The sequence below is a fragment of the Thermobia domestica genome, chromosome 4, assembly GCF_964235325.1.
Source record: "Thermobia domestica chromosome 4, izTheDome1.hap1.1, whole genome shotgun sequence".
Classification (NCBI taxonomy): domain Eukaryota; kingdom Metazoa; phylum Arthropoda; class Insecta; order Zygentoma; family Lepismatidae; genus Thermobia; species Thermobia domestica.
The window spans coordinates 308902604-308926321 of NC_137457.1; the positions used below are offsets into that span (position 1 = coordinate 308902604).

General features: G+C 37.7%; 1 protein-coding gene across 3 annotated transcripts in view; it reads right to left on the reverse strand.

Moving 5' to 3' along the window:
- The window catches only part of Cep290 (Centrosomal protein 290kDa), a 242003-nt gene that overhangs the window by 63659 nt on the left and 154626 nt on the right, over positions 1 to 23718 (reverse strand). For all 3 annotated transcript variants that reach the window (XM_081756433.1, XM_081756431.1, XM_081756432.1), the window contains 6 exons: positions 19912 to 20093; positions 14933 to 15098; positions 12663 to 12843; positions 8037 to 8325; positions 4356 to 4517; positions 2418 to 2552 (listed from right to left, as the gene is read on the reverse strand). In XM_081756433.1, the coding sequence (XP_081612559.1) occupies positions 2418 to 2552; positions 4356 to 4517; positions 8037 to 8325; positions 12663 to 12843; positions 14933 to 15098; positions 19912 to 20093 (1115 nt within the window). The remainder of the gene's footprint in view (positions 1 to 2417; positions 2553 to 4355; positions 4518 to 8036; positions 8326 to 12662; positions 12844 to 14932; positions 15099 to 19911; positions 20094 to 23718) is intronic.

Here is a 23718-nt window from a genome sequence, read left to right on the forward strand (position 1 = left end):
ACGTCCCCTATTTAGTACTTTAGCCTAAAATGGATGGATGACTTATATCACTTAGACAAAAATAAACGGATGGTTAATGACATTTATGCTCCTTATGCTCTTTAGACTAAAGTGGATCGATAATTAATGAGACTTGGGCCTTTAACGCTTAAGCTGACCCATGATTAATGACATGTCTTTTACGCTAGAGCAAATGAACTGTTAATGAAATTGGTGCACAGATCTTTAACGTCTCGCATTTATGTCCTTGAGGCTAACGCGAACGGGTTATTAACAACATTTCGTGGGACGTGAAACTACAAAATTTTACATATGATGACATGATTAGGGACATGAGTTTTTCGCACTAAGAATTTGAAAATTTCGCGTTTTGTTTTTCATATTTCGCATTTTGTCGCATTTTCCAAATAAAGTTTCGCGTCTTGTAGCTCTTGGGGAAAAAATATTCCCTGACATTTCAACAATTGTTCCTTTTATTCATAGATCACTACACAAATTAACCATTAATTACCTACAAACTAAATAAACTGAATATATCACTTGACAGTGTAAATTTCACTTACAGAAAATTATATTTTTTAAATCAAAACGAAGGAAACCCAGTAACTAAACTTACTACGAGTAGGAAAGTTTTGCTGTTATCTGAAAACACATAGGCACAAGTTTAGGCATTAAACATAAACATGTTACAAGTTTCCACATTTTCCTCCATCATTGTTGTACATTTGTCACTTATTACCACTCCATACTTTATAAAAAAAATTTAAACAAAACTCACAATTGGGATTGCTTGTTGGAAGTCATATATATGTAAGTGCATTTACAACAAACTTCAAACAATCATCACTTCGGAACTCCCAATCAGCTGCGATGGTGATAGCTACCGCGCAACATGTTGTTTTATAGCCATGTCCGAATCACCCAAAATGCACTGTTTATGCTACGTTCTATCGTTCTGTTAGCGGAAAACTGGTGTTTTTAAACTAATGGAAACGTATTTTTAAAATTTCGTGTTATATCACGTATTGTTAATTGATGATTCTTATGTCCTTTAGGCAAAGGCAGACGGATAATTGACACTTATGCTCTTTAGGCTAGAGTAATGTTGATTGATGATACTTACACCCTTCAGGCAAAAGCAGACGGATGATTGACACTTATGCTCTTTAGGCTACAGTAATGTTGATTGATGATACTTATACCCTTTAGGCAAAAGCAGGCGGATGATTGACACTTATGCTCTTTAGTCTAGAGTAATGTTGATTGATGATACTTACACCCTTCAGGCAAAAGCAGACGGATGATTGACACTTATGCTCTTTAGGCTACAGTAATGTTGATTGATGATACTTATACCCTTTAGGCAAAAGCAGGCGGATGATTGACACTTATGCTCTTTAGTCTAGAGTAATGTTGATTGATGATACTTACACCCTTCAGGCAAAAGCAGACGGATGATTGACACTTATGCTCTTTAGGCTACAGTAATGTTGATTGATGATACTTATACCCTTTAGGCAAAAGCAGGCGGATGATTGACACTTATGCTCTTTAGTCTAGAGTAATGTTGATTGATGATACTTACACCCTTCAGGCAAAAGCAGACGGATGATTGACACTTATGCTCTTTAGGCTACAGTAATGTTGATTGATGATACTTACACCCTTCAGGCAAAAACAGACGGATGATTGTTACTTATGCTATTTAGGTTAGAGTAATGCTGATTGATGATACTTACGCCCTTTAATGTTGATTGATGATATTTACGCCCTTTACCCAAAAACAGACGGATGATTGAGACTTATGCTATTTAGGTTAGAGTAATGTTCATTGATGATACTTACGTCCTTTAGGCAAAAGCAGACGGATGATTGTCACTTATGTTATTTAGGCTAGAGTAATGCTGATTGAAGGCACTTATGTCCTTTAGGCAAAACCGAACGGAAGATTAATGAAAGTGAATGATCATGAAAGATTTCATGGAATGAGAACATGAGAGGAAACGGGAGAACCCCAAGAAAAGTTACGGGAACGAAGTTGTCCATTACAAATTCACAAGGCCTAGGATCGAACACTGACCCCTCACGCTAGAGATGAGAGATCTTCACTGAGCTGCCATCTCCCTTTCGGTAGTGACAGTAGCAAGAGAAGGAGACCAGAAAGATTTCAGAAGAAATCGGAAACAAAAACCATTTTCGGATACGAAAGAGAAATAGCAATCTCATTTAACCTCAAACAAACACATAACCATTTAACTTCAAACACATAACCCTTTAACCTCAAATCAATTTTCCCCTCAAATAATTTATTGACAATGAAGATAAAAGAGTCTTGAGATCAAACATCATTAAATGTAGATCTCTGGTTCATTATAAACATCGATGGAACTCAATGATAACGTTCTGTTGTATCTAACCTGTTTGAGCTGTTCTGACACAGGAAGCATCGGATCTGGTGTCTGCACTACAACAGGTGTTTCCCTCTTTGGTTGTTCCATAGGAGACACTGGTTGTTCCGTTTCATATTCAGACAATTGCTTCTGAAGTTCTACCTGCAAAACAAAAGTTTCAAGAATGTTCAAATGCAAGGGACTACTTACGCATTTATAATATTATTGCGTGGATAATACATTCCTATTGTAAATTGTTTATATTTTTTTCTAATAGTTAATCGATTACAGTATGCTACTGTTTATGGGGACCTCAGAATGGAGCAATTTGTAAGCAAAACGAAAATTCTATATAGGAACCAGCCTTGTCCACGAGGTTCTGTAAATATTTGGGAATAACCACTAATGAACCAGGAAGACTGGTAGTATGATGGTAAGGAATGCCAATCCTCCAGGTGATACAGTATTTGTGATCTGGTGTAATAAACCTTTTCCTTAAGAGGCTCCATCATGGCGAAATCAAAATACCGCTAATTTTACAGTAATCATGTGATTTTTCAAATAGATAAAATCTAATCGAAAAATAAAACAAGAGCTCGCTAGACAATATTATTTTACATGAGATTACCGTTACCACGACTCACTTATCTGCTTTCGATTTCCAGTCATTTAGAAAATCGGCATTTATTTTCGCGTTTCTAAATGGCTGCGAACGGAAAGCTACTAGGTGACTCGTGATGACGGTAAGTCATGCAAAATAATACTGTCTAGCGCGCTTTTGTTCCACATTTCGATTATCTTTTATCTATTTGAAGATATCACATAATTACTGTGAAATTAGTGGTGTTTTAATTTCGCAGTTATTAGGCTTCTTAATACAACTGTGCTGAAAGAAGCCGGAAGGCTCAATGTCAGGAGTTCGTGTGAGCATATCCCGAACCTATCTAACCTTTTCCTCGTTGCTCTGACTACTGAGAGATCATTTCTGCGAGTATCTGCCAGAGACCCTGTTGCGTTAAATTTGGACAATTCTCGATGGCCCTTAGGCACACTTAGAACGAGGCCCATGCATGCTTCTCCGTTATCTCTAACCTGTACCACCGAATCTGAACTATATAGTCCTGTACTATTGATATAGAACTGAAAAGCTTTGGAATTCTTCATGAAGTGGTGAGATGTCATTAACTTATTTATTAGCGGTACACGGAGAAAAAAATAAAAATAATTCTTCTTGCTTTAAAGGATCTTTTTTTTTTTTTTTTTTTCAACAACAATCAGATGTCTCTAGATCATCTGAACACTATTCACAATGTAATTTCAACTTACATTGAATATTTATGATCAATATTTCGAGTAAAATTTTACTGCTTATTTTTTTGAATTAAAAATGCCATTTGCTTGCCTATTTTCTCTGTTTTATTGCCTACATTTTACTTTTTATTATATTATAAGTGTCAATTTGTCTGTCAAATTTCCATGTATTACTGCCTATCTCATTTTCATGTTTTACTGCCTAAATTGCACTGCTTATTTCTATTTGTTCATTTGCCTGCCTACTTTCCGTTTTACCGCACATTTCTTGAATTATGTCTATTAACCTGTTTCATTTCCATGTTTTACTGCTCATTTCTTGAATTATAAGTGTCTATTTGCCTGCCTAATATCCATGTTTTATTGCCTAAATTTCACTGCTTATTTCTGAATTGTAAGTGCTTTTTTGCCTTCCTACTTTGTGTTTTACTGCCTACTTCTTGAATTATAAGTGTCTATTTACCTGCCTAATTTCCAAGTTTTACTGCCTATCTCTTGCATTATATGTGTGTATTTGCTTGCCTATTATCCATGTTTTACTGTCTATTTCTTGAATTATAAATATCTATTTGCGTGCCTACTTTCCATGTTTTACTGCCTAAACATTCGGTTTCTATTTATCAGTATCAGATACAATACTAGATTTCACCTTACCTCTCTCTGTTCCCATCCAATTTGCCGCTGTTCCCACTGTTTCTCCAGCTGAATCTTCTCTTCTTCCAGTTTTTCTATCTGAGCTTCCTGTCTTTGTATTGTATTCTCCAGCAACTTCACCTGATCTTCAAGATACTCTGCTTGCCTTCTTGACTTCAACTCCTGTAAAATATACCAAACATATCATGTATATTTCTCTACTGTCAGAAAACGAGAAACATTAGTAATATTCCAAGTCGTAAACATAGGTTTCATAGATATGAAGTGTTGATTTCGTACGTTAAATTTTTGTTAGTTTAACGTCATACGATTGGTATCCGAAGTTAAGGGAGAAGGTGTTGATGATAACGAACGAAATGGTGGAATGAAGAAAGTGGGAGGAAACAGGAGAACCCGGAGAAAACTCACGTACACGATGTTCGTCCAGCAAAAACCCAGTTAAAGAGAGCTTGGATCGAACCAGTGCCTGACGCATCAGATGCGCACCACAGGTGAGTATACTACCACTGAACCACTGCGGCCGATGTAGAAAAATTGTTAGAAAACATTGAAGGTTGAGGTCATGATACTAATGAAGACTGAATTGAATATCAAATCTCAATCCTCTAGCCGATCCGCAAACTGGACAAAACCCATGCAACACCGATCATGCGTTTTACTAGGGGTCTACTATTATTAGCCTATTGCAAAAAAATTATTACTTTCTAAGAAATTTGGATCAGCTCTATATATACTTTTGACTACAAGGATTGAATACAACCCAAAGAGTTTCAAAGGGCATGAACCGAATGATTGTTATAAAACTATATGAAAAGCAATTGAATACTAGCAGAGTTTTTATCTCTCTACTCACGTCTCTACGTAGAATGACTTCATGACTTGATGACCATTATGGAGGCGAATGATGATAACCATTATGAAGATGATGAACAAAACGTACTGTATTACTACTACTACGCGTATTACTACTATTACAGTAGTAGTAGTAGTAGTAGTAGTAGTAGTAGTAGTAGTAGTATCAGATTGACTAAAATGTAGTCAAAATTGAGAATATTTTTTGATAATAACTTTGCAAAACTGCATATGCACTATTCTGTTCAATGACCTTCTGCCATTTTTCCTGCAACATCATAATCCTGTCGCACTACAGAAACGCTATCATTTCTGGTCAAAAAAATTGTGACACGTGTTTTTTTTACAGTCCTCTCCTGAAACTAACTTAGAACTATTCAGGGACTTCTGCAGAGACCGAAACAAATTATATAGTCTGCCAGTGCCAGGACCGAGCTATACGGTGGATAAATTGAAACTTTCCAGCTAAGTTCTCTCAATTTCTGTCGGATCGGCAAAAATGTATGCGGTCTGGTTGCTTAGTCAGAGTGGTTATACGAACCCTTTCTGTTTAGTCTAGCTATCTTAGAAACAAGATAGTGTGATTGGGAACAGATTATACTGTAAAGGCTGGTCGTGCATATTGGCCTGCACACCCGTCGGGTTTGAGACCCGGTGGTGATTTGGAGCCCACATTAAAAGTAGATCCTGCCCAATATGTAGCATCAGTGTTGCATAAGGACATACGGGGGGTGATCAGAAAGTAAGGTTACAAAGCGTAGAGTCAAACGTGTTTACATTATTTCATACAAACAATACAGCCAACAGACAGTAAATGTAGGTTATTTTTCAATACAGTCTTCATATCAGCTGAGGCACTTATCGCATCGTGGGATGAGTTTGAAGATTCCCTTGTGGTAAAAATTCTATTCTTGCGTGTTCAGTCATGTTGTCACGAAGTGTTTAGATCTTCGTCTGAAGCGATCCGACGGCCTCCTAGGTGCTCCTTCAAGTGCGGGAACAGGTGAAAGTCGCTTGGAGCGAGGTCCGGGCCGTAGGGAGGGTGATCGATGATGTCTCAGCGAAACTACTTAAACAGCGTCGTGGTCTTCTGGTGACGTTTCCTGTACCAGCTGCAAACTTTTCGACACCATTCTGCGATATGCTGATGAGACATTACAGTCTCTTCAAACTTCTACCAGCTACCGGTGAATTTCAGCCGCGGTTACGTGTTTTGCCCACAAAAATCGATTATCTGAGCAGACTTCTTCGCGAGACCAGTTTTTCCAAACGAGTCGCCATTTGTGTCTATCTACAACTACCACCGTAGGTAGCTGAAACTCTGCACAGTTGCCAACTCTATGTATTAAAATTACTGCACACTCCTCACTTCTCTATAACAGACGAAACTCCAGAAATAACGACCTTGTAACCTTATTCTGATCCTCCGTCGTAAAATACAAAAACTTGACTACTGCTACAATAATAATAATAGTCGCAGTCGGAATCGTAATACTGCAAATTATGGATGTGTTAAAATATCAAATAATACTTTCGACAAAGTGGATACTTTCAAATATCTAGGATCAATGTTAGCAGACCAAAACCATATTCACGAAGAAATTAAATGTAGACTAAGAGCAGGGAATTTATTTATTAATAGCAGTGTCTGTGAACAAAAAACTTCAGGTCCAAATTGAAAGTGCCTATGTTTGTGATTCCTAATCTCTTGAAGCACCCAACCGATCTCGTCAAATTTTTGACGTAGATGCAGTTCTGGCCTGGGGGTGCTTTTAGCTATTCACTTTGACGATAGAACTTAGGGGAGCGGGAGAAGGGGAAATTATAATAAATAAATAAATAAATAAATAAAATAAATAAAAATAAACTCTTGAACCAAACGACCAATCTTGATCAAATTTTCCACATAGATGACGTTCGTGCCTGGGATGTATTTTACCATTTTACTCTGACGGAACAACGTAGGGGATGGGGAGGAAGGGGAGATATACAAAAATTAATAAATATAAAAATAAAAGTGACCCTGTTCGTGAGTTAATAACTCTTGAACCACTCGACCGATCTCGATCAAACTTTCAACATAGATAAGGTTAATTTTCATTTTCATGTTTTCATCATTTTATTTTGACGGCACAATGTAGGAAAGGGGAAGAGGGGATATATATGTAAAAAAAAAAATAAAAGTGACTGTCTTTGTGACTTCTTCAGCTTAAACCACCGAACCGATCTTAATCAAATTATCAACATATATGAGGTTCGGACCTGGAGTGGTTTTTATCATATCCCTTTGACGGTAGAACTTAGAGTAGGAAGAGGAGATATATATAAAAATAAGTAAAACTTAATAACTCTTGAACCAAAGACCAATCTCGATCAAATTTTCAATATAGATGAGGTTCGAGAGTGGATTTTAAAAAAAAAAATATTTTCACTTTGACGGTAGAACCTAGGGGAGGGAGAAGGGAAGGGGAGATAAATATATATAAAAATAAATACGACTTAACTCTGAATCACCCAACCGATCTCGATCAAATTTTCAATATGCATGACATTCACGCCTGGGATAATTTTTATCATTTAATTTTGACGATGCAACGTAGGGGAAGGGAAGGAGAAGATTATATGTAAAAATAAAATGAAAGTGACTGTGTGACTTCATCACTTTTGAACCACCCGAGTGATCTCGATGAAATTTTCAACATAGTTGAGGTTCGGGACTCGGATTTTATTTATCTATTCACTTTGACGATAGAACTTATGGGAGGGGGAGGAGGAGTTTAAAAAATAAAACTTAAGAACAAAACTATGAACTAATCAAACATTGCCTACCTTAAGTCTCAATTCCTCATTTTTGGTATGCCATTCAATGATCTGCTTGGAACCAGGATCCGATCTCAATCTGGTCTCCAACTCCTCTAAACATTGGATTCGAGTGGCCAACTCCTCTTTCTGTGATTTAGCTTCCCAGGCAGCCTTCTCGGCTTCCTTCAGCTTCCGACTCACCTCTAGTTTCTCTTCATTAACAGCTAACAAAGTCAGGGAGAACTTCTCTTGAGCAGTGAGAGATACAGCGCCACTATACTGACGTCTTAAATCCTGAATCACTTGATGAAGAGACCTGTTCGTTTAACAAAAATGTTGAAAATTGTTAGAAAATCTTGGAGTGATGGCAATGACTCTGATGATGCATTGCTAACTCTTAAGTACTTGCGCCGGGTGTACACAGACCCACAAACAGGTAAATTTTGTGTTGCTAGCCAGAAGTCCTGATGAAAAAATATAACAAAATGTCTCAAAACGAGTACAAAAAATCTAATTGAAGCAAATACTTTTAAAACATGTGTAGAGTTATGCTACATTGTCTCAATTATAAAAAAATGTAATTCTGACAAACATTCCTTATTATAAAAAAACATAATATTAATTTTGGCCCCCGTGAGAATACTACTGTACTGCAGAAAAAGGGCGCGAGTACTGACGGATTAATCGACGCTCACATATTTCAAAGGGACGTAGGTAATACATTTTATATATGGTAAAATGATACTAAGATTATACGAGGGCCGTTCGGAAAGTAACCTCCGATTGGCTAAAAAAATAAACACTAAAGTAAATAAGAAGAATGTATAATTTACATCTGAAAACTACTTCTTCTCTGTATTTTTGAATGTAGTTTCCATAAACATTCAAGCACTTATCATAGCTCTGCACTAACTTAGAAATTCCATCAGCATAAAAATCTCCCGCCTGTGTCTTCAGCCAGCTTGTGACCGCATCTTTCAACTCCTCATCATCAACAAAGCACTGAGATCCAAGCCACTTCTTCATATGCATGAAAAGATTATAGTCGCTGGGTGCCATATCTGGGATGTAAGGCGGATGATTGAAAACGCCCCATTTGAACTGACCCAGAAGGTCCTTGGTTACCTGAGCAGAGTAAGGTCTTGAATGTTTGCTCGTCTACTTTTAAATAAGCGAATCCAACTATTCACGAACAACTCCTTCACTAATCACACTTGGTCCATACACGGCACAAAGTTCCTAATGAACAGCTGCTGCCGATTTTTTTTTTTTTTTTTTTTTTTTTTTTTTGCCGTAAGAAAACGTATAACATCTCGCACCTCGCACTTGGCGGGGTTTTCTATTGTAGCACAGGTTTTGAGACGCTACAAAAGTGGAACTAGTGATCAGACAACCTTCACTCTAACACGGCTGGATGCAGACTGATCTAGCGCGCACGTCTTTGCGAAGATGGTACCGCTACCCCCACTACTTCACGCACAGGGACCAATCGGAGGTTACTTTCCGAACGCGCCTCGTAAATGTGAAAATTATGGAAAACCTTTAAAAAACAACTGAAAGTGCTAAAAAATATTGGTATAGAAAAAAAAAACAGAAAATTACACGTGCGAGATGAAAAATCACGTTAGCAAAACTTGAAAGAATTAGAATACTGGAGATAGTTACAAAGAGCAAAGTAACTGGTTAGGACAATATGAACTCGCTTTCATTGTGTCGTATATCAATAGTTTATTATTTATAATTTCGGTGCGTTGGTTAAATCTGCCGCCTTTCTCAAAGTAGGAAAACTGGAATTCTACAACCATCCTTACTTTTTGCACATATTTGCTTAAGGACAAGGTAAGTATATGCTTCTTCACACATCGTAACGTATTATAATGAATGAAAAAAAAAAAGCTTCACATAACATTAAAAGGTAAAGTTCCTAACTCAGTTTCAGCTCTGAAGAAGGTGGGAGAGTTACCAGACACCGAAATTAAGGGAAACAAGTGATATAGAACACAATAGAAGCGAATTATATATATATATATATATATATTATAATAACAGGGTGTTTCAAAATGAATGTCACGGTTTTAAAGCTTTGTAGTATTTATTATATTTAACGTACAATTATAAAGAATACATCAAATGACAGAGTAACTCAAACATTTTTTCTACAAGTGTTCAATGTGATCACCATTTGTCACGGCATACACTGAATCGATAGGTGAGAAAGGCCCATAAACTTTCCGCTGGGATATGACACAAAACACACTCAATTTAGAGTCGTCTCGTTGCAACTGTACCATCTCGTGGAGATTTGCTAATCCACAGATGCGAACACTATGAGTGTTCATATCGCGATTTGGGTGAAATATAGATTCATCATTGAAGACCACACACTTCAGAAAATCTTCATTGTCATGCAGCAATATTTCATTTGCAACGTTGGCATGTAAACCGTAGTCTGTAGGCTTTAGAGCTTGTGGCAAGTGCAGACAATAAAGACATAGTTGTAAGCGTCTCCTTAAAATTCTCCACACAGAGGGCTGCACTGTAACTACAGATTCAGTCTTTGCAAAATGTAAAACACAAAAAAACTTTCTGCTCACTAGTCGCCATCTTTGCTACTAGTGCTTTCTAATGCGTGCGTACAAAACTGTTTGAGTTGCTCTTTCATTCGATGTATTATTTATAATTGTAAATTATTGTAATGAATACTAGAAAGCCGTAAAACATTGATATTCATTTTGAAACACCCTGTATTATATAATACTTTTATACGGCTATTATTCTGCTTGTTTGAGTCAAATCTTGTAACTTAAATTTCACAGATTTTCATACTAACTAGAGCTCTCTGATTTTGTACAGTATCATAAATCTAATGACAATACAATAGTTTCATATAATTTTCATTCTAGCTTATTTTACAGTAAACCTAATTAGTTAGGAATAATGATATAACGCCTGTTGCTTATGCAGCCTACTCTCATAGAAGTTTGTTTGGTTGCAGACGACTAGGCGTTGGCTTAATATCCACAAAATTAAGCATTTACAACACTCATCACGTAAGTTTATTAAGCATATTACTTCTTCAATAAATGCAGCGTGGTTCAGTGTTAGTTCCGAGATTGTTATGTAGAGCATCCAATGGAAAAGTTAGAAACTAATGCCTTCCCCACACCTCTGGTCAAACGTTTTGATCCAAATATGTACGGCAAATGCCAGTAGTCAGAAATGATGCATGAAAATAGCCTAGTACTGTTGTGAAACCCTAATATTGGGTGAACTTATAACACCATTATTCTCTTTTGATTCTTACAGAGTGAAGCTTGAGGGGAAAAAGAAAGAAGATCGTGTTGTAGTTTTGATCTTATATAAGTGCCGACACTCTCCGACAACCATTAAGTTACTGCAGAAACTGAACATTACACAGAAATTCGTTTGTTGCATCATACAGCGATATGATAAAACATCGCCTGTCGAGGATAAGCCTCACACTAGTACACCTCGCTCCGTCAGGACACCAAATGTCATTAAGACAGGCAAGAGTCGATCGAAATCCAGTCCGTAAGCAGAAACTCATGGCCCTGCAAATGAACATGTCGCGATCATCAATGAAATAGGTGATCACTGAAGACCTAGGATTCCACGCCTATCGCAGGACAGGCCAGTGGTTAAATTAGCACTTGATGAGGATGCGACGTGACAGATCAAAGTGCTATTGCAGCGGTACGCGGATAACAAGTACCAAAAAATTTTGTTCATAGATGAGAAAATTTTTCACGGTTAAAGAACACCTCAACAGATACAATGATAGGGTGTATGTTACAAGCAATGCTACAGAATGTGAACAAGTTCCCCGAGTCCCACGAGGCCATCATCCTGCATCAGTGATGGTTTGACTGGGTGTGTCGTACCTGGGCCCCATTGATATATAAATTTTTGCCAAAAAGATGTCAAACTGGGGCCAAAGTGTACCAAGAGGACATTATCGACAAGGTCGTGAAACCCTTTCGCACCACTATGTTCAAAAATAGGCCTTGGGTGTTCCAACAGCACTCAACACCAGCCCATAAGACGAAGACGACGCAAGTGATTTCATTAAAAAAAAAAAAAAAAATCACTTCCGAAGAATGGCCCTCATCCAGTGCTGACATAAATCCTCTTGACTACAAGATCTGGTCCTATTTGAAGGAGAAAATGTGTGCCCAACCTCACATGACTGCTATAGCGAAACCAATGGCTGACATAGACATTAATGTGGTGCGTGCTGCCATTCATGATTAGCCGCGTTTTCAGAACCGGTTCCGGAACTGGTTCGACCTGGATCCGATGAACCGGTTCCATACCTGGATCCGAAAAACCGGTTCTGGAACCGGATCCGTTCAGACCCGAAAACCGGTTCCACCAGGAACCGGTTCTGGCCATCCCTACTGCTAACCTTGAAACAGAATTTTTGACTAGATTGTGTAGTGTTGAGTACCTCATTATTATGTAATCGTCACATTTTTTTGTTTGCACATCTCTCTTTTGTTTCAAAAAGTTTCCTTTCGAATACCATTCGCTTCTCTCGCACTACAACAGAAAATAGTTGTGTTTTACCAGTTTATACCACATATGAAAATTAAGAAACGGGAAAATTGGTACCATAACAAACACAACACTCACCGGCATCTGACATTTAACTGATTCCTCAGATTACTAATAAGCTTCTCTTTCTCATCCAGCTTGTGTTCTTGCTGCAAATTTTGGGATTCTAATTTGGAAATCTGACTCTGTAGCTTCATGATCTTTTTGTTGGTTGTCATCTCAGTCATTTGGATTCGAAGTACTTCATTGTGCAATCGCGCTGGAATAATCAAGAAGCATTACACAAAATCAAAGTACATTAAATATCTGAACTTGTATAGCGCTGGAAAAATGAAACACAAATATCAATACATTGACGAGAAACGCCGCTCTAGTAGTTAGCTATGGATTTTTATTTTTAAAAAAGTAGTAGTGTCACGTGTACACCACGCGAAAGAGTTTGATTTGCATATTTCTGAATATTGAAAGAGTTTGGTGTCACGATATTTTCTCAACTAATATTGAAATCTAAAGTGGTAGTAGATACCGCTGTGGTTTCTAGCATTTCCCGTTTCAATACAGAGACTAGACCAGAGATGGAATATACCCTTGAAATCCTTAATTGACTGCTGAAAACAACTTCTCTCATCCATTACCGTCTTCACCCTATAATGATCAATGTTACAACCGGAAGTGGATGATTTATGCCTCTTCCAGTTTCAATAGAGAGATTTGTGCTATTACATTTATAAATTAAATAACTAATTACTTTCCCAAGACCATTCTAATCTTTATTTACTGATACAGATACATGCACAAAACACTTCTAATTATCTCAAGGATACTAATTGTTATCTTCATACTAAGAAATTTCGGCTACGGGCATGTAATTTGGCTACAGGCATATAATTTCAAGTACTCACCAACTGGCTCTATAAAAATTATTGCTGAAGTACTGGAGAATTCTAAAACATGGGTATTTGGATAGGGTACATACTAGTTCCTAAGTGAAGTCTTGATCTAACTCTGGTAGATCCCATAGTTTTGCAGCTATGGACTTTTAAAGTTAACTTTTTCATGTTTTCGGCAGCCTATAACTCCGAAATGAGGGATTTCTGCACCCAAGTTGGTCTATACTTTTTGTCTTATCTTAGTGTCAGTAATCACCTCCCAAACGTTGTCGGTGTTGTTTTGAAACAAACTGTTATGAGATTGCCAGAAAGACAAACGTGGGTTTGAACATTTATTTATTCAGAAATAGTTTTACTGAAGTAATAACGATATTTGTAACAGTAGTGAATAAAAAGAAGGATATCAAACAGAAGGCTTTGTGCTGTCTCAATTATCTAAGTAATATATAGTGTAATATTTTGCACGTGGTTATATTTATAAACATTAACATGTGCTTTTATTTATAAACAAGACTACATGTTCTTTTCTTAAAAGTTATTACACACAGCAGACAACAAAAATCATGTAATAAAAAGAAAAGAACACCAGCGTTAGCACTGCTCAAAAATAAATAAATAAATAAAACTTTTAGCATCGCCACAAACAACATTAGTTTTAGCTAGTTGTTATTTTTTTAACTTGCCTAAAGCTTTAAAAAAATTAACTTAAGTTTTTTAGCTTGCTTAGAGTTTTGAGACTTTTTACCACACTTAACTTGCCTAAAGCTTTGTATTTTTTTCCTTTTTGCTTAGCTTGCCTAGAGTTTTGCGGGACTATATGAAGGTATAAAACTTCAAGCATCGCCACAAACAACATCAGTCTTATCTAGTCAACTCCCCTATCCAAACTTGCCTAAAGCTTTCAAAAAAATCTAACCTAACCGAAGCCTCCTAACTTGCCTAGAGCTTTGAGGCCTCTTGTCTACTCAACTTGCCTAAAGCTTCGTAAAAACTTAACCGCTCTCTCAGTTTACTTACAGCTCAAAAATATTCCTAACCGCAACCACCCAGCTTGCGTTTGTAATTTTCCTCCCCACTCAGCTTGCATAGAGCTTTGCGGGACTCCAATCTCTTTTTGCTTGCCTAGAGCAATAAAATTCCCAATCCATTCCCTTCAGCTTGCGTAAAGCTTTGTAAAAATCCTTCCCTAAGCTGTCTTAAAACGACTGTTTAGCCTAACTATTTAACGAATTTTACATTGGTCTTAAGACCACAATTATAGTTACTCTGTTATATTTTTATACTAAAAATTTTACAAATTTTTATAATAAAAATGTATAAAAAACCAAATCTTGTATATAAATTACTCATATTTATATATTTATATTACGTGATTTTACTATAGACAAAATGTTGCAATTATTGATAATTTACCACAGAAACACTGGTATCGAGATTTACAGTATGGAGACTACTTACCTATGATAGCCTTTTCGTCGCTTGACGCTTGTAAATCTAAAACCTGTTTTTTCAAAGACTTGAGCTCTTCTTCTTTGGAAAATCTTAATCTTTCTAAAGTACGGGCTTGTTCTTGAGCAATTTCTGCCATTTCTTTTAACTTTTCCTTTTCTACTTCCAGTTCATTCTACAAGTATAAAATACATAAATAAAATCAATCATAAAATCAAAATAAGTGAATGCTTACATATTACTATATGAATCGATAGGTACCTTACGAATAATACACGGAAGAAAAGTGGGAGGACGGTGGATAGAAAGATTAAGTGCTTCCTTCGATACTAAGCATAAACAAATACATGGTGTATCAAAAAATACTTTACAACTTTGAAAACTCATATTGACTTATTTATTTAGTTTACAGACATGGTTTTGCTGTCATTTTGTAGCAAAATACATCAAGTTTTATACCTTATACCAAAAGAGGTTGAATGTGTCTTCCATTGGTGATGCGGTACACATCCCATCTGAAGTCTCACTTGCTCTTCAATAGGGATGGCCATTTCCGGAAAAAGAGTTTTCCGGTTTCCGGAAATCACATGTTCCCTTTTCCGTTTTTCCGGAAATCAAATTTTCCGTTTTCCGTTCTTCCGGAAAATTTTCCGTCTTCCGTTATCAATTTTCCGGAAAAAATATTTTCCGTTTTCCGTGTTTCCGGAAAATGTGGTCATCCCTACTCTACAACGTCTTCAGATGTTCAGGAACGACCTGAAGATTCGTTGTGTCTTACCGAACATCTAGTTTCAATAAAACACTTATGCCACTGATAAATAGTAGGTCTACTGGAGGGATCTTTACCATACTTTGTACAAAAATTCCATTGCAAAGGAGTCGTAGACTTGGATTCTATAAACCAAAACACACAACTAGCACGCTCGAACCAGTAAAGGCAGCCATCATTGCTGCAACTGCCGCTGGCGCTTGCGGTGGCTTATTTCTGAACTAGTGTACTACGTGAGTCAAAACTTGATGTATTTTGCTACAAAATGATACCAAAAATCATGTCTGTAAGATAAATGGATATATCAATATGAGTTTTCAAACTTGTAAAGTTCTTTTCGATACACCCTGTATAATTCCTAATTAATATGACGAGATTCACACTTATTAACAGCAATAAAAATTCTCATACGTTCATACATCCAAATGTACGAAATATGCGAATGATTTCGAGGCATTTCTCACCTCTTCCTCTATACACCTAAAGAAAACTTGCTGATACATAAAAGACATGATGCATGAAATTCTTTCTCTGTTTGTCCTAAAAACGTAGAGCAATCAATACTCAAGAGTAGGTCACACGAACGTGAATGCAAGCTTTTTTTTACTGCATATTAAAAAAAAGGAATACCAGACCATTTTATGGGCCTAAACCTGCTGCAGCGTCATCTGCTAGCGACGGGCTGAACTACGTCCAGTCTAGCGGCGAGCATAGGCGCATCAGAAGCTTTCTAGACCTAGTGGCCGTCACGTTTTGTTTTCACGTGTCTCCCCAGTTTGCTTCACGACGCTGGATAGAGCCGAAAATTGGGAAGTACCAACCGGGAATCGAACCCAGGACCACGCGGACATGAGTTTAGCCACTGGACTACGGAGTCCTCTTTAAGTATATTAGGTGAAGGAGAATTTGATTATGACGTAATCTACCGTAGTATGATCTTCAATTGTTCACCTTCTGGAAATACTAGATTCTGGAACACAGAATACGAAAATTGAACTTTAAGAACAGTACGAAGTTAGTTTATAGTTTTTATTCTAATAGTAAGTACTTCTTCAGAGAGAGAGAGAGAGAGAGAGAATGTGTGTCTGTGTGGTATATATATCATGTCTGTAAGATATATATATAAGGGAAATTCAAATGAAACCCGGTCACTAGTGTAAAGTAACGGTAACGATTGTATTAACTCAAAAATGTAGTGATACACAGTACACATACTAAAAAATAGTCGCCAAAACTGTTGGCACATTTATCCCATTGGGACACTAGCCGGTCGATTCCATCCTTGAAGAAGCTAGTAAGCTGCTGTTGGATCCAGGCCTGGATCCAGTCACACACTTCGTCGACCATTGCGAATCGATATCCGCGAATAGCTTGCCTTAGAAGTCCAAACACATGAAAATCACACGGTGAAAGGTCGGGACTGTACGGTGGATGTTCCAGCGTTTCCCACCGAAACTGCTGCAATGTCGTCTTCACCGCCTTGGCCGTGTGTGGGCGGGCGTTATCATGCAGGAGGATAACGCCATTAGACAACATGCCTGGGCGTTTCGACTTGATGGCTCGTCTAAGGTTCTGTAAAGAGGCTTGATAACGCTGGACATTCATGGTGGTACCCCGTTCCCGGAACTCGACAAGAAGTGGGACCTTGTGTTCAAAAAAGAAGGACATCATGACCTGGTGTGCACGGCCTTTGATTTCTTTGGAGGTGGCGAAGTCGCATGTTTCTGCTTGCTCTGACGCTTGCTATCCGGTTAAAAATGGTGACACCATGTTTCGTCCCTGTGACAATACGCGACAGAAAGAATTCCTCCTCAGGATAATGTTGCAGATGACTCAAAGACAGCACCATTCGCTGTTCGGCGGTCAGTTGGTGGGGAACCCACTGCGCACAAATTTTTCGAAAGTTTAAGTGTTGGTGCATTATGGTGTGGGCGGTGCCCACGCTAATACCAAGTAACCGATGGATCTCGTCCACTGTGATTCTGCGGTTGTCCAAGACTAAAGCATTCACTTCTGCAATCATTTCTGGTGAGATAACACAATAAGCCTGTCCAGGACGAGCATCGTCTTTCAGTGACTCGCGCCCCTCAAGGATTCTTTTGCGCCGTTCAACAACACTTGCACGACTCAGACTGTACTCACCGTACTCAGCCTTCATAAGTCGATACATTTCACGGCCTCCAACTCCCTCCGCCGCCAAAAATCGAATCACTTCTCGTTGTTTCTGCTTACTTGCCTGCATATTCGCTAGTGGACGTTAACTTGTGTGACCACCTTCTCTTGGGCGTGAAACCACACTGGCTCTACGCAACGTCAAACGGTGCGCACGCGTCAGTCTATCTAGCAATCGATGGCGCCACCATACCCGCAGTTACGTGGTGCCACCTTACATGTAAGGCAAAGTTAGACGCACTGACCAGGTTTCATTTGAATGTTCCTTATATATGAATGTTTCAAGATTTAAAAACAGCTTCTCTCCAGGTATGTTACAACCAGTTTGCTGGGTGGTTCACAGTTTAAGACCGTTAATTGTGGCTGTGTCCAAAAATGCGAAGTGCGTACTTTGAGCATGCACACTCGAAGTCTACAAATGGAGTGCACACTAAATAGTGTACACTTCGTCAAATTAACTTTTGATCCGCACTTCGTTCCAGCGCCTCATCGTGGTGGAACATGGAACATTGATAACAGCCTGTGCTGAATGGGACCTTAAAATCAAAGCAAATCAACTAACCAGCATTTAGTTTTAGTAGTATAAGCTCATCCGCTGTTCGCACTTGAAAGAAAATTTAACCTATCTTAGAATTTCCACTTTTTGAGGTAAATTTTAGACTTTCAGTGAAACAGCTACTGCCTCCTTACTATTTATCGTAGGATCATGGTTCATTCCTCGTTTTTCCAGGCTACACCAACGGGAAAATTGGGAGTTAAAAAAAATCAAATCTTTTGCGCCCCTCAGGCCTGGGTCTGAATTCCTTGAAAATATGTAGTTATGTACACAATACGCAAAATTTCAAACTTATATCTTGAAAACAAAAGGTAGAAAAAAATTTTGAAAATCTGAAGGTGATCCATTATATATAATGGTTTATACCTCATTCTCTTCAGAAGAAAGCAACGTTTCAAAATATACCACTCGCATGCTCATATCATGCACCAGAAACGGGATATTAGGGAAAATTTGCGAAATTTACCGAAAATATCCCCTTTTCGGAAAATTTGAGCCCCTCTGGCCCGGGCCAGGTTTTACAAAGACATTTCAAAATTATCTGGGAAATACTTAGAGGTATACACAATGCGTGTACAAAATTTTCACCTGATGTCTTGAAAAATAAGGACGGAAGAGTTTTTCCAAAATTTGGCCGAACGTCAAAAATGTATATGATATATATAGTACATAATATAAAAATTTCCCGCAACATTACTATTTGTCTTAGGATCATGATTCACACGTCATTTTCTTCAGTATAACGCGCCCTTTCAAACAGTACCACTCTTATGTCCGTATCGTACACCTGAACTGAGAAATTCGGGAAACACTAGAAAATTTTCTGAAAAATCCACTCCTTCGGAAGTTTTGCGTCTCTGGGGTCCGGGCCCGGGTTCACGTAGAGATTTCAAAAAAATGAGAAATACTCAAAGGTGCACACAATACGTATGCAAAATTTCAACCTGATATCTTGAATACTAAGGTGTGAAAATTTTTTCGAAATTTGCCTTAAGAAATAAAGACAATGTCACGCCCCTCCGCCCCCACTTGGAACCACCAAGTTGATCATCCGGATCCAAAACCATCTGGGGTGTCTTTTGGTCCATACTTGACTTGACCCCCCCCCCTCCACACACACAAAAAAAAAGTTCATACGTGTTATATGAGTTTCATAAGCGTTTAATACTACGTTACGTTACGGTAACTTTAGTCTACGCTACGTTATGGTAACTGTTGTTACCATAAATCCTAAAAGCGGTAAGTATATTTAGTGAGGCTTTTACACAAGTATTACAGAAATCTTCGTAATCTTTGATGATAATTACTTTCACAATTTGGCGTGATATTCCCTTTCACAATTGGAACTATAAAACTTGAAAACTTGTTACTTTAAGGTCAACAAGTGACCTTTTTTGTGTTGAAAGCCTTTATCTTGAGAATGGGAACAAAACAGATATCTAAGTAAAATTCGTATCCTAGTAATAATATAAATAATAAAATAATGCAAACCTTCTCTGCTTCTATAGCCTCCAAGCGCCCTTGAACTTCACTGAACGTTTCTCTGCTAACATACGTAAGAAGCTGATCTCTGAGTTGACGTTCTATCTGCTGCAATTCCACATTTTGCTGACCAACGATTTTAAGCTGAGATTCCAGTTCTCCGTTCCTTTCATCTAACTGCTTTACCTGATCTGAAATGTTATCGGTACAAATATGCATTATTTAGCATATTGGCTGGAATAAAGGAATTCTAAAGCGGATTCGGAAAACAGAACTTTTTAAATAACATTATTAATTTTAATAACTCTATGTTAAAACTATTTAGTTTATTACGAACGAAATACAATATTATTATTTAAAAAGTAGTTCACAGGATTCCAAGACAACATGATACGTAATCAAATACAGTTGAGTTCGTCCCTCTAATCGCTGCCTTAACTTAGTTTGGGGGAGAAATGTTATTCTGGCAACACTGTAATTTCTATGGATGCCAACACTGAAAATTCTTCAGGTTCATATTTTCTGTTGTAGAATAACGTAATCTATGACTGTGGTAAGTTGCATTTCATTATCTCCTTTCACTTATGAATAAACAAGCAAAAAAGAAAAATGGCAAATTTTGTATTATTTTTATTATGTCAGGCTCTTAAGCATGAAATTCATGCTACGAAATTGAAACTAGACCCAAGAAGCTGAGGCATATACATAGTCACAGGATATTTTGGTCTATCAAGGAATCTTATTACAGGAATTCTTAAGGGGATCTCCTACCATCTCCGCTTAGGTTTCTAACTCTCCATTTGATAACATGTAAAATTTAATATGGTAATTTCTAACAAAGTATTGCAGGTAATAACTTGAAATTTTTAATACAAATACACAAGACCCATATAAATCCAACCACGGTCTCCAATTTACGTTACATGCGTTAGATTAATTGCAATATATTCTTCAGTAAGTTTGGCAACAGAGAATAAAAAGTATGCTGCAGAGGGGAGAGGGCTGACCATCTGTTTGCTTGTTAGCTGCTTTTAAAAGGACGCTCTTACCAGAAAAATCACGTTGTGATTCTCACTTCTCAGTGGTTAGAATGGTCTGGACTGGAAGAGCCCAAAACCTCTTCTTTCTTCCTTTCACGGTTTGTTTGTTTCTTCCACCCCCTGCTGTCACAAGAAGACAACTTGTTTCGGAAAGCACTTTGAATTAGTAGCGAAAAGCCAAACTGAATGACACCACGGACGGATTAAAGGGAGGGGCGGTCACTCCCTCCGAGAACATTTGAATACTTCGAATAATCGGAGTAAGAAACTAGAAATTGCGTAATCTAATAAGAAAAGTTTGTTGAAGTATACAAATCAAGACGCATTTTAAGTGTCACAGCATTGTACTCTCATCCCCTCCCCTCCCAATTCCCTTCTGAAGAAGTTCTCTTTTGTTTCTTTGTTCCATATTAGCCTTTACACTTACACTTTCATTATCCAGTATTGATTTTTACCATACCATCTGCACAGAAGGCGAATAAGGTCTACGAGTCCTTCTTGCCCCCTTTTTTAAAAATTGCTAATTATAATAAAATTTATCGAAAACAATTCATCTCAACGATAAAGACTTATACACATTCATTATTGCAATTTTAAAATAAACTCGCCGCCTGTCGCGTATGCTAGCGATCTATTATATAAAAGAGAACGCACAAATCCTTTGTTAGCTCATCACGCTAATACGGCTGAACCAATTTCTTTCATTTTTGGGGGGTTATTAGGATTTGGACCCTAGATGGTTTTTATCATATCACTTTAATTTTTAATTACCAGTGTCTTGAGATAATTGACCATTCAAGTGTCCATAACGTACAAATCCTTTGTTAGTTCATCATAGGTATAAAAATAAACGTATTTATATGCAACCCGCATGACCGTGTCACTCGGCGGGTTAACATAAATGACAGGCGCTATAATGTTAACATTTACTGCAATTTGAAAGCGAAAAAGTAAAAATTATCTAAGTAACAAAGTTTATTGCGTTCCGGGGTGACCGCAGCGAAGCGGGGTGAACGCTGCTAGTCTAATATATACGAATAGATGAAAAGTTAGTTTGAAGCGTATTGTTTTTCTGTAATGAAGTCCGAATTCATATTTGTTTCTATTGTTGCATCGACAAAAGTGAGTGCTAAATCGATTTAGGCTCGTTGGTCTTTGCGAGGTCCCTAAAGATGCAAGGCCGTGGGCAGTCGCCCACCACTTGAAACGCCTCTGCACTAGAGGTCTGCACGTGCTCGGGCCTACAAAGAATGTATCACTTCGGGCCCGGGAGGGGTTCGGGCAGTAGCGTCATTTCAGATTTGGCTTGGGGAGCCAAGACCCCTTGATATATGTAAAATTTCGCGTTTTTCACTGATTTACTACTATGCTATTGATAAAATTATATAAATCTCAAACTCGGGAGGGGGGCAAATGCCTCTCCCTGTCCTCCTAAATGACGCCCCTAGGTTCGGGCTGTGAATTTTTAAATATACAACCATATTTCTCGGACTTTTTCGGGCCTAACTTTGTAAATATAGTGTAAAACGATACAAATTGCACCGTTCTTTCTGGAGGACTTTTAAAACACAACTGCAAAATCAAACCTCGAATTGCTGTAAATAAAAATACAATTTTGCATTAATAATTAAGTTTCTGCAATTCGGGCTTATTTCGGGCTCATTTGATTCTCACAGAGCTCAGTCCGGGCTAGGGCCTAAATGCTAAGACATATTTTGGACTCGGGTCGGGCCTCACATTGTAAATTCACAGGCCAGGCCCGGGCTGAAAATTCCGGCCCGTGCAGACCTCTGCTCTGCACCCGCACACATTCCTTCCTAGTCCAGAAAATCTCCTCCCCTCCGCATCGTCAATAATGGTAAATTTGTTCCTCGTATATTTGCTTATTATTGTAAGAGAAGTTCAAACCAGAACTCTAAAATTTGTTCGTTCTCTGGGGTAATGTGAGTAATGCAAATTAAGAAAGATATGCGTAATATACAAATGTCAGAAATCAATTTGAATCAATTTGAATAACCTTTTACGTAATGTTTATTTTAGAAATAATAAACTTATGCAAGTATATCGAGGCATCTGAAATTTTTTGTTAAATAGTAGCGAGTGAGTCAGAAGGGGCGTGCACTATTCAGTTAGTCAAAGAACTCATATATGTAGCTTGAAAACTAATACTATTTAAACCAATATTGAATTAGACAAATTTGATCACTCTGGCCACAGAAAAGGCGTCACCTTCTATGGCCCACCCATCGCATGATGGGAATGAAAGACAGAGGAAAAAAAAAGACAAATTTGTAAAAAGTAGGATAACCATAATTGGAAATAGTGTGTGTATTTTTTAAGGAGGAAACCCAGAAGTACATTCTCGATATAATAATAATAATAATAATAATAATAATAATAATAATAATAATAATAATAATAATAATAATAATAATAATAATAATAATAATAATAATAATAATAATAATAATCTTTCTCACTTCAATCATAGGTTGATGCGCAAGAAGGAAATTTTAAAACTTTTCTCTCCCCTGGGAGAGCTGTTTTATAATTTGATAAGGTCTCTTCTTCGTAACTGCATCTATCCCTGATCGGGCCGCGGTGGGTCAGTGGTAGAGCGTTCACCTCTAATGCATGGCGTCCTTAGTTCGATCTCAGCTCGCACCAAGTGAACTTTGTGGAGGACAAACACCATGTGTGGGGGTTTTCTCGGGGTTCTCCCGTTTCCTTCCACTTTCTGCATTCCAGCATTTCCTTCTTTTCACAACATCACTAG